Below are 12,400 nucleotides of genomic sequence, written 5' to 3' on the forward strand. Positions count from 1 at the left end.
CAGTCAATCCTCCTTCAATTCGAACACAAGTAACAGCTCTAGTATACATATCTTTAATGACTTGAATATAAGTCATATCAACACCTTTCTTCTCAAGAACTCTCCAAAGGATATCTCTTGGAATCTTATCGTAAACTTTTTCTAAATCAATAAAAATCAAATATAGATTATCCTTACTATCTCTAAACTTCTCCATCAAACTTCCCAATAAATATAGCTTCCATAGTAGACCTGCCCGGCACAAATCCAAATTGATTATGAGAAATCTTTGTAAAACGTCTTAACCTATGTTCAATTACCCTCTCCCATAATTTTAAAGTATGGCACATCAACTTAATTCCTCTATAATTTGCACACTCTTGTGCATCCCCTTTATTCTTAAAAATGGGGATCAAAATACTCTTCCTCCACTCCTCAGGCATCTTTTTAGTTTTTAAAATAATATTAAAGAGTCTTTAGTAAGCCAAGAAACAAGCCAAGAAACTCTCAAATCTCATAAATATTTCCACACTTCAATTGGGATATCATTCAGTCCTACAGACTTTCCACCCTTGGTTTTCTTTAAAGACTCCTCCACTTTTTTTTACTAATGCGACGGTAAAAATGAAACGTATTATTATTATTAACGATATTGAGATCACTATGTTTGATCGTATTTTCAGAAAATTCATTAAAAAGTTTATCAAAATAACTCACCCACTAATGTTGAATATATTTTTCTAAGAAAAATACTTTTTGATTTTCATCTTTAATACACTTTACTTGAGTTAAATCTTTACTTTTCTTTTTGTTTGGTTAGTTTATACATATATTTTTCACCCTCTTTAGTATCTAGTAAATTATAAAGATCATTAAAAACAAAATTTTTAGCGTCTTATATTGTTCTTTTAAACTTCCTGCAGATCGTTTGATATTTTTCTCAGTTCTCTAAACTTTTACATTTAAACCAATTTTTATAACATAACTTCTTATATTTTATCTTTTCTTGCATATTATTATTTCACCATCAACCATTTTTATTTGATGAAACTTTATCTTTTGATTCTCCAAGTACATCTTTTGCTACTTGTTTAATAGTGTTTGTTACTTTATCCCACATAGCATTTGCTTCATCATGAACATCCCAAATTTTGAAATCTTGCATTTTACTCATAAAAATAATTTTATTTGTATATTTTAGATTCTCTCATGTAATTCTACGATGATGAGTCCTAATATTCTTTATTTTGCAACTCTTCATCTTAAAATCTATAACTAATAAACGATGTTTGGTACTTAAATCCTCACTTGGAACGACTTTACAATTTTTACAATATCGACGATCTCTTCTTCTCATAAAAAAATAATCAATGTGTTTTATTATATCCATTCTCCATTCTTATAAGTAATAAGTCTCTTTTCTTGAATAAAGTATTAGTAATAATAAAATCATACGCTAAAGCAAAATCTAAAATAACTCTACCTTTTTCATTAGTCACTCCAAAATCGTAGCCACCATGAATATTTTTAAAATCTTCTACCACTCTACAGACATGTCCATTTAAATCTCCTCCAATAAAAAATCTTTCTTCAAGGGATATCATTTGTATTAAGTCTTCTAAATCATTCCAGAATTTATCTTTAGACTCTATATCTGAACCTACTAAAGGAGCATAAGCACTAATAATATTAACAATCTTAAAATCGATGATAATCTTATGGGTTATAATTCTATCTCCAACTCTATTAATTTTTACAACATTATCTTTCAAACTCTTATCTATAATTACACATACACCATTTCTAGTGCGACTCATACCAGAATACCAATATTTAAAACCTAAGCTATCAATCTCCTTAGACTTTTCTCCAACCCATTTAGTTTTTTGAATACATAAGATATTAATCTTTCTATGAATTATAATATCTACTAATTCTATTAATTTATCATTGAGAGCACATATATTCCAAGATCTCATCCTAATAATAATTTCATTAATTTTATGAACGAACTTTTCCGCGTCCATCTGCAATGTGAAAACTATTGCTTATTTGACACTACACCCAGACGCCGGTAAAGCAACACTTACACACTTTTCACTGTATACAGGCTATACAGCGCGTCACTTCCAGGGGACGCCCTAGCACATACACAAAGATCAAAAGGATTCATGTCATTTATTTGACAAGTTTTACGCTGGTTGTCGACTAGCTAACGCAACCCTCAACTTTTCACACCTGGGCTTGGGACCGGCAATGGCTAGAGTTACGCACTTCATGTCTTTGTTAACTTACAACAATGTTATTATTACTTAATTAATTAATTAGAAATTAGATAATCCCCTTTTTATGAAGTATTAGTAGTTAATTAGCAATCAAAATACTTATTGATACTTCATTAATAAAAAATATTAGTAGCTAGGATTAGTAATTTAAAAAAAATCTATATTTATTAATCAAGATAATAATCAAATTATCTACTTTAATAAAAGTTATGAGTCACTTTGCTGCACAAGATTTTCATTTTTTTTTTTATGCGCATTGAGATCGCAAAATATTTTTATAAAGGAGGCATAAGGTAGAAAATAGATATTAAGAAGAGATCGTGAAGGGAAAAAAAGCTTGCACAAGTGATGGAATGCATGCCTTATTTTTACAAAGAATGGAGGCAAATAGTGTGAGAGTGGGAATAGAACTCATTACCCCAAGAACAGGAGTTGCGATATGAACCAATAGTCTAAGGCCAAGTTCATATGCACTAGATTTTTAATAATCCTTAAGAGTAGCAATATAAGGCATATAGGTCTTAAATCGCATGTTCAAATTAACAAGAAAAAAAAATAATCTACAAGTAAGATTACATAGATTACTTGAATGCTGGTAATTATTTATGGTTGAAGGAATGTAACGGATTTGGCCATACTGAATTCCAGTCCAAGCAACAGAAAAGACGGCTACAAGAATGCTTGAAAAAAATGCCAAAATCTTATTTTGTTAAGGGACAGGGTATTATTAAAATCATAAGCAAAAGATTAAAGAAAGATAAAAATAAACAAAATAAAAATCACAAACATAAAACATAAGTTTGTGTGGTTTGATTAGATCCACCTACATCCACAATTACATAGATATGAAACATTGCACTAAATAATAAATTTGGAGGGTATTTTAAGGATTTCTCTTTGAAGTAAAATTTTAAATAATGATAACATATCATTTTATATATGTAAATGACAGAGACAAAAGAGCACCCTATAGCCTGGATGTTTAGAATAAAATGTTGATTATGTTATTGTTTACCTTAATGATTGATTTAATTTTTACACATTCTTCTATTATCAACATTCATAATAAAATATAAAGGGATTTCATATGTTTTGTATTATTGAATGTATTCACTAAATGCAAGGCTTCTAATATCACATACCGTCAATTTGTTTAGCTTGTAGAAGTTTTCGTGGTCATTACCATACCATTCCAACTTTAAGTAGTGAAAAAAAAAAAAAGAAATTTGTCATAAAATTAAATAAATTAAATGTCCAGAGATCTTAACTGATATGTGATCAAATTGAACTCATTTATGGACACCACAACAAGATAAATTTTGATATATTGAATTTAAAATAATTAAGCATAAAATGTAGTTTGATGTAAGTAAATAATATCTTGATATCTTATATATATCTAAAAAATCTTCAATATGTCTGTAGGGTTTTTTTAATTTGAACTTTAATACAATGGTCCTATTTAGAGACAGGAAAATAAATCCTATTGTTTTCTTGTCCATTAACTATGGCTTCTCTTTGTGAATAGGAGAAAAATATGATCCCTTCAAAGGTGTGATGTTTTCTTCAATAAAGATAATCTTTTATTTGCATCTTCTAACAGTAAAAACCTAGAAAATATAAATTACTAATCTCATAATTTTCATCTATTGTTGGTCAAATTTTTATGTAGCTTCACCAATTCTTTGATGTTAATTGTTAGAATAATAATAGAAACTATATGAACGCAAACAAAGGCAAGAGAGCAAATAAAGCAAAGATAATGAACATGATATACAATTATATGAAGTTCAATGACACCCATCTACACTCACAATCACACAGAGATTAAATATTCTCCTAAACTTTTAAAGAGATATATCAAGTATTTCTCTTCATGCAAAGTTAGAGATAAGAAAAGAAATACAAATTTATCAAAGTCAATAATTAGAGGCAGTGCACCCACCTACTAAAAGGAAAAGCAGAAAGTGAAGATGAAGACATTGATGTTATTACTCTATTTTCTTCTCTATCATAGAAATCCAAACATACCACGTTGTTAGAGACGAAGGTTTTCCTTTTGATAAAATCAAAAACAGTAAGATCATAAAATAGAAAAAGAAAGATCTCTCATTTAAGCACCTAAATAAATCAATCCTCATTGGTAGCTCCTCTCCCCCATCTTTATCTCTTATATCTCAATTTTCATGTAGTTGCAGGAAATCAAACCATTTTATCTAAGGGACTATGCAAAATGATAACAAAGGAATGGGCTTGGTGACAAAATTTATTACATAATCCCACAAGATATTGCATGAACTCTTAAAGTTAAAAAAATATCTCATAGAATATATCAAAATCAATTAACGGTCCCTTCAAAAATAATATATTAAATGTGGAATCACTAAAATATTCTGATAGGCCAAACAAATATATTAGATCAAAATTTGAATTTGAATACTGGATTCAATCATATTTTTTTGGGATTTTCTTATGTCAAATTTTCTCCACAATTCTAACAAGAAGATCAAATAAGTATGTCAATTGAAAAAAAAAATCATAGTAAAATAAAAATACTAAAATCAACACATCAGAAACGATAATGACACCAATCAAAACATCAGAATCTTTGTGATGATAGCACCAATCAAAACACCTACAATTTGTATATTAGATTACCAAAAAAAAAAAAAGTTTGGACTAAAGTTTGGACTAAACGTAAGGCCTTAAGGCCTTTAATAATAACATCACAAGTACAAAATCCAAACATCTTAAGCCTAATAGCAGAGAAAAGTATCCAAAATCATAGACTTCATTTCTTAATTAGAAAAATATAGTTTTGTTATAAGAACAAATAGGAAAAAACCAACTTCTCAAATTTCTAAGATTCAGACCATAACAAAAATGATATAATCTAAACATTCGACCGACTAGGACAAAAAACAGAACATATTAGAAGAGTTTTTAAACTTAAAATTCATGGAGGAGCCTACAGATCGTTATGACTGTGAAACCTGGTGTTTTTAACAATAAAGATCGCAAAGACTAAATCGTAACAAAACAGGGGCTTAGCTAACGAGAAATGTAATTGAAAATTCCTGTCCTAGGGTTTCTTCAATTATGATTCTTCATGTAAATCTAACACAGATGAATCAGAAGCGTCTATCAATCATCCCACATTATAGTATGTTCCCCAAGCTTGCCATAAATATTGAAGAAAATGAGGCCACGAACCAGAAGAAGTCAACCATTATTGAACAAAGGCAAGGAAAGGCAAGCTCAAAAGGAGAGAGGGGCGATAAGAAAAACGAGGATGGGTGAATTATCGGCTAACCTCGTGCTTCTTGAGGAGCTCGAGTATTGCAAGGACGATGTCGTTGACATAGCAAAACCCCGAGGCTTCGCACTTTTTCGCATGATGCAGTCCTCCGGCCCAATTAATGGCGATATCGTGTTGTCCGTGGTTAAGCTTAACCGCAGCGCCAACCGAAGCGCCGGCGTAGGTCTGGCAGAAGGAAAACAAACCATCGAAGACCGGGCAGTCGTCGCAAACATTAAACCGCTTTAGCGCCCTGATCTGATCCTGTTTCGTCTCTGGCGTAACTTTCCGTAGAAACGATACGTACTCATCGGAATGGAAGCGGCAGAGATCGCGCTCTCTCGCCGGAATCGGACGGAAAACTTGCATCCTTTGAAGAAGACCATAATTGAGCAGAAGCGCGTGCGTCATCCGGATCCGGTGAGGTTTCATTGGATGTCCTTGACCGTAATAGTAATTGCCGACCTCTGGTTCGTAGAAGTAGCATACGCGTCTTTTAATCGCATCCGGCGCGGACGAAGAGGGAAGAGAGTTGTTGCCGGAATCCATTCTTCGTCCTCGCCGTCGTTAATGAGGAAGATGAAGTATGGCGTCCCCGGCAATGGAAGAAATTTTTACGTGGGGAAGAGGAAGTACGGGCTGCAACGAATGCAGTTTTATAGAGAAAAATTTGCTTAAAGGGAGATTCATGTAACCTGAATACAACATATTTCCTTGTACAACATAAGTAAGTTTCACCCGAAGTTACATATAAATTATATGAAAATTACATGAAGATTTTAGGGGATATAACACAAAAATAATATTCATTATGTACGCAGCGTTGCGTACGTCATTTTCTCAGTTTTATATCAAAGGATTTCCTTGCATAAGGTTGACAAACCGGTTTGCTCATTCTGAATGTGGAGTGAAATTACTAGAAAGGGTTTACAATACATAGAAATGAGAAATCAACACTAACATCTTCTTGTTTTTTAACCTCTCTTTTCATTATTTTCGCATAATTTTAACTCAATTGCTCCAAACTGAATGACTTCAGGTTCTTAGTGTTATGAGGATTGTCAGTTGCTCGGCTTGAATCCAAAGTATGCTCGTCCTAATTGGATGATATTACAGTTCGTACCAATTCCTTCTCCTTTGGAGAAATTATTTTATACGGAGCACTTATGCAACTCTGCGTGTGGACTTCTAGCAATATGTCATCATATGGAGGTTATTGAAAGATTGTTGAAGTGAAACCGCAAAGATTATTGAGGGGTTATTGGGGTGTTATAATGAGGTTATTGCGGGAATTATGGAGAGGATGTTATTACGCGATTATTGTCAATGGAATCGCGGAGGTTATTGGAAAGTTATTAAAAGCGTAACAACGAAAGTTATTGGGAGATTTTCAAGAGGTTATTGCTACGTTATTAGAATTAATGCTCCAATAACCCCCCAATTACCCTCTTAATAACCTCTGTGGTTCTACTTCAATAATCTCTGATGGAGATGAGTCTGATATAGCATACATGGCGGTATATTACTGGAGTCCGTACGTAGTGCTGCATACGTACTCCTTATGTAATAATTTCTTCCTTCTGTGAGGCCATCTGTGATGATGGACACCTCTTTGAGAGGTGAGGTGGGTTCATACTTATACGACTCGTTTGTTGTATCCATCTCACTTCTTATCATGGCTTGCTAATTGGAAGTCTTTTCAAACTTTCAAGAAAAGAGGTAATTAATTAGTGACCTGAACCGTGTATCCAAATATTTTTCGCACTCTTAAACTCTTGATAATTATTTCTAGCTATAATATATATTTGAAATGTTTTGCAGGGGAAAATTTTGTATTATATGTAATGGTTGTTTATATATTTTATCATAAAATTCTTATGTATTAATATTTGACATTAAAATTTATATATATATATATATGGTTAATATATTAAATAGAAAAAAAGATACAGATACAATGTGTAGAAGGGCCCAAATGCCCAATCATGACACCCTGTCCACACAAAAGATTTCAAAACAAGAAAAAATAGAAAATACATTAGATGCTAAAATAAAAAGCCTAACAGTGTCGAAATACATAGTATCAAGTCGTTAGAGAGCGACCCAATTTGGTCATGTCTCTGCCTCTAGTTTAAGGGAAGTAGCAAGCTAATAAGTTGGTAAGATGATTGTCATTGTCAGTAGTAACCAATGTATCATCCAATATGTTCCCGAGTTAGAGTCAGCCTCCATTCTTCTTCTTCCTCCTGGAATAGACCTGACATTCCTCATCCTAAGAATCAGTCTGATGGGGGTAGTAGAGCTGAAGCAGAAGGAATACCAACAGTAGTACCCACAATAGGTTCTAGTATATGTGAAGTATTATATGTGAAGTGTTGCCTCTACACCGAATACTTCCTGAAGAAGTGGAGCTACGAGGCTCTCCTGATTATCAGTCTGAACACTATCATTTGTAAGTAATATTTCATTAATATAAAAGAAAAGATCATCTATTAAAGATAATTCAGTTTACAATTCTAAAATGGGGAACATGAAGAAGGTCCCCAAAAAGCAAAAAACTAAGAGGGGGAGGTGGGGTGCAGGATACAGAGATGGAGTTAGAATTTAGCCCATATCTGGCAAGTCAGTCAGCAGGTATGTTCCCTTCTCTGTAGTTGAATGAAAATTGTGTGGTGGCCTGGGAGCTTACTAATTTGATTTTCTATAACCAGTAGGAGTGATGCCAAGATGACTGTCTCTCATGCTCTAGCAAATCAATGAGTACAGTGTAATCCACCTCAATCCATAGATGAGTATATATATACATGTGTTCACTAAGATTATCAACAAGCTAATTGTTGCAAGACTCCAACCTTACTTAGACAGGCCTATTAGCTCTAACCAAATAGGTTTTATCAAGGCCTGATCTATTGTTGATAATGTACTTTTAGCCCAAGAACTTTTTCTTAAACTGGATATGCCTTGTAGAGGATACAACATCATCTACAAATTAGATCTAAGGATAGCCTATGACACCATTTGCTGGGAATTATTATTAGAAGTTCTTGTTGCTAGGGGATTCTCTGTTGACTTTTGTGCTCTAATTTCCAGAGGGCTGAAGATTAATGTACATTCTATTCTTATCAATGGAAAATCTTGGGGAATTTTACTGCCACCAGAAAACTACAACAAGAGGGCCCTCTATCCCCTACAGTTTTTATTCTTGCTTTAGACTATTTGTCTAGAACGATGGATCATTGTCTCTTAGCAAATTCTCATTCTATGTACCATCTTAGATCTAACTTTTTATGCTGATGACATAATGGTTTTCTCTAGATCTAACAAAATTGCAATTAAGAAAGTCATGAAATGCCTTCAACTCTTTTAATAACATTTTAGTATGAAGTTCAACCAAAGCAAATGTAATCTTTTGTATAGCAGCAAACTCACCCCCATCATTAAGTGTTGGATCCTCCAATTCACAGAATTCTTGGAATCATCTCTTCCTTTAAAGTGTCTTGGGGTTCCTCTCATTAAAGGCAAATCTAAACTCATCCAATTTCAGGAGGTGATGGCCAAAATTTCATAACAACTTTCCTGTTGCACCCATTCTTTCATTTCAAATGGAGGAAAAATCACTTTACTTAAAAGTATCCTCACCACCTTCTTACCTTACATCCTGTAGATGACCATCATGAAGAAGACCACTCAAATCAAACTGGAAAGGTTCTTCAACAAGTTTCTATGGTCGGGGTAGAGGCAACAGATGCATTGGGCTAGCTGGCAGAAACTAGCTAAGCCTACACTTGCTGAGGGATTGGACTTCAACAGCTACTCTTGCCGAGAATTTTATCTCAAAATTCTTATGTATTAATATGTATTAAGACAAGAACTTAGGCCTGCTAATTTTTTGGCTTTGGAGGGTGCTAACTCGAATCATGCTGAGGTCTCCACTTCCCCTTCCCTCCCCCTTAATCTGTTACTAAAGGGAGGCAAACTTCAAATACCCTACCTTAGATTGCAGACCTGAATGCTGGTTTCCAAATCTTAAAGTTCATTGGGATTTCTGATGGTCCTCTACAGCTGCTGTTCTCCTCATATTCAACTTCTGTTAGTTAGTTTGGGGTTTTATACCTGTAATTTTGGTATACTTTAATTTTGCTTTGTTGGAGAGGGTTCCTCAATAGGTTGATCCTTTTGCTTGGGTTTTTGTATTATCTTTTTGGAGGAACCTGGATTATCTCCTTGAATTGTATTCTAATGTTTTATTTTAACATGTAGGGAGCCTACTGATGCTCCTTTCCCATATATATATATATATATATATATATATATATATATATATATTTAAAATAGGTCCTCTTTGTTCATTGTGTTCACTAAGATTATCAGCAAGGTAGATATTGCAAGACTCCAACCTCACTTAGACAGACTTATCAGCTCTAACCAAACAACTTTAATCAAAAGTAGATCTATTGCTGATAATGTACTCCTAGCCCAAGAACTTTTGCTTGACTTGGATAAGCCTTGTAAAGGTGGTAACATCTTCTACAAATTGGATATAAGGAAAGCCTATGATACCATATGCTTGGAATTCTTATTAGATGTGCTTGCTGCTAGAGGATTCTCTACTGAGTTTTGTGCTCTAATTTTCATATGGCTAAAGAATAATGTATAATCTATTCTTATCAATGGACAATCTTGGGGGAATTTTACTACCACCGAAGGACTACAATAAGGGGACCCTCTGTCCCCTAAAGTTCTTATGCTAGCCCTGGACTATTTGTCTAGAATGAAGGATCATTGTCTCTTAGTAAATTCTCATGCCAAGTAACATCATAGATCTAACTTTTTTATGCTGATGACATAATGATTTTCTCTAGAGCTAACAAAATTGCAGTTAAGAAAGTCATGAAATGCCTCCAAATCTTTCAACAACATTCTAGCATGAAGTTCAACCAAAGAAAAATAATCTTCTGTTTAGCAGCAAACTCACCCCCAACATTATGAATGGGATCCTCTAATTCACATACTTCCCTGAATCATCTTTTCCTTTAAAGTATCTTGGGGTTCCTCTCATTAAAGGTAGATCAAAACTCAAACAATTTGAGGAGGTGTTGGGCAAAATTTTATAGCAGCTTTCCTGTTGGACCCATTCTGTCCTTTCAGATGGAGGCAAAATAACTTTGCTTAAGAGTATCCTCATCACCTTCCCATCTTACATCCTGCAGATGACCACCATGAAAAAGAGCACTCAAATCTGACTGGAAAGGATCTTCAACAAATTTCTATGGTCAGGGCAGAGGCAACAGATACATTGGGCTAGCTGGGAAAAACTAGCTAAGCCTACTCTTGTCAAGGGATTAGGCTTCAATAGGCTTCAACAACTGCAAAACATCAACCTTTTGTAAATTGTTGATTAAATTTAGGCATCAATCGTCATTGTGGGCTTAGTTTATGAAAGGGAAATACTACAAGAACATTCAACCGATTTAGTTACCAGGAAATTGGGTCATTTTAGATTGTGGGCTTATATGCTAAAGACAAGGCCTTTGACTGATAAACTCTTCCTTTGTGATCTTGGTAGAGGGGATGTGTCTTTTTTGCTAGAAAATTAGTGCCCTAATTGGTTGTTGTAATCCAAAACCATTGTTCTTAACCCCCAACTTAAAGTGGCTGACTTTTGGATAGGCAACCGATGATTTATGCTTCTTCTACAAACCCTGGTGGAGGAGTCTTCTGTTGTCAGCATTTCCAAAATAAAATTTGGCAAAAATAGACCAAATAGAATCGTCTAACATGCATACATTAGTCAGAGTCTAACTAAACACATTTACAACAGCATTCATAGTTGGGATAAGGTGCCTTGGGGGAGACTATATGGAACAGCTGCTTGTCACCTTCTTTGTCTTTTTTTAGCTGGAGAATTTTTCATAAAATGCTCCATTCAGATGACATACTTAAATTAATGGGGCTGAGGGGTCCATTCATCTTGATATTTTTCATATGTAAGGATTTATGAAGTTGACACTACTACTTAAAGATTTTAATCCTCAGTAATGGCACCAAAAACTTAATCCCAAGTAAAGTAAAATTTCAATTATTTTTGTAGAGATTTTATGCAAGTATACGTATCGTTATCAAGTAATATGGAGCTTTTTGATTAAGCCCTGAATATCAATCCCACGGAGATTGAGGTTAATCACGTTGGCTTTCAAGGAAAATTAGTTTAGAATAACACGCCCTAGCTTAAATGGTCGATAAAGGTTTGGTTTTGATTATATCCTACAATTATCACTACAATAATACTTCTACTCCTAAACTAAAATACTTGGTGAAAATCATAAAGTGGGGTTTATATATTAAAAGTACTCTTCCTCATACAATGAAATTAGTGACACGTGTAAAAGTAAAATAAGTAGTAAGAGAGATTGTGACAAATATGAGCAATTATATTCTTTACCCTTACTAGAGATGCTATCAAGAGTTAATCTAAAGTTTGAATATTAGTTAATCTAAAGTTTGAATATTTTTGAAGATGGGCTAGGCAGGGAAGATACTGTCTCTCACTCTAGAGTTTCCTCTTACCCCTCCACCTGGAGGCTAACATCTATCATCAAAACCTAAAACAATAGACCAAATTAGGGAGCTTTAGCCTGTCACTCTAAATTCCTCTAATTCTACACCCATTAAAATTTTTTTTCTTATTTATTTGCACTCAACCATATGGACTACATTCTTATCCATACAATCTCATGTGATTCTATCACAGTTGATTGATCACAGTTGATCCCAGATATTACATGTTCTCACAACAAATTTTAACATGCAAGTTGATTAAGTTTACATGTAAATGAAG

At 33.6% G+C, this 12,400-nt stretch overlaps 1 protein-coding gene across 1 annotated transcript in view; it reads right to left on the reverse strand.

Annotated features, from left to right (window-relative positions):
- LOC110038815 (histone deacetylase 19-like) overlaps nucleotides 1–6,247 on the reverse strand; it is a 17,561-nt gene extending 11,314 nt beyond the window's left edge. The window contains exon 1 of the mRNA XM_020743724.1: nucleotides 5,578–6,247. Coding sequence (XP_020599383.1) covers nucleotides 5,578–6,111 — 534 coding nt within the window. The 5' untranslated portion in view covers nucleotides 6,112–6,247. The remainder of the gene's footprint in view (nucleotides 1–5,577) is intronic.
- Nucleotides 6,248–12,400: the final 6,153 nt, after the last annotated feature.

Source organism: Phalaenopsis equestris, unplaced genomic scaffold (genome assembly GCF_001263595.1).
Source record: "Phalaenopsis equestris unplaced genomic scaffold, ASM126359v1 Scaffold234004, whole genome shotgun sequence".
NCBI classification, from domain to species: domain Eukaryota; kingdom Viridiplantae; phylum Streptophyta; class Magnoliopsida; order Asparagales; family Orchidaceae; genus Phalaenopsis; species Phalaenopsis equestris.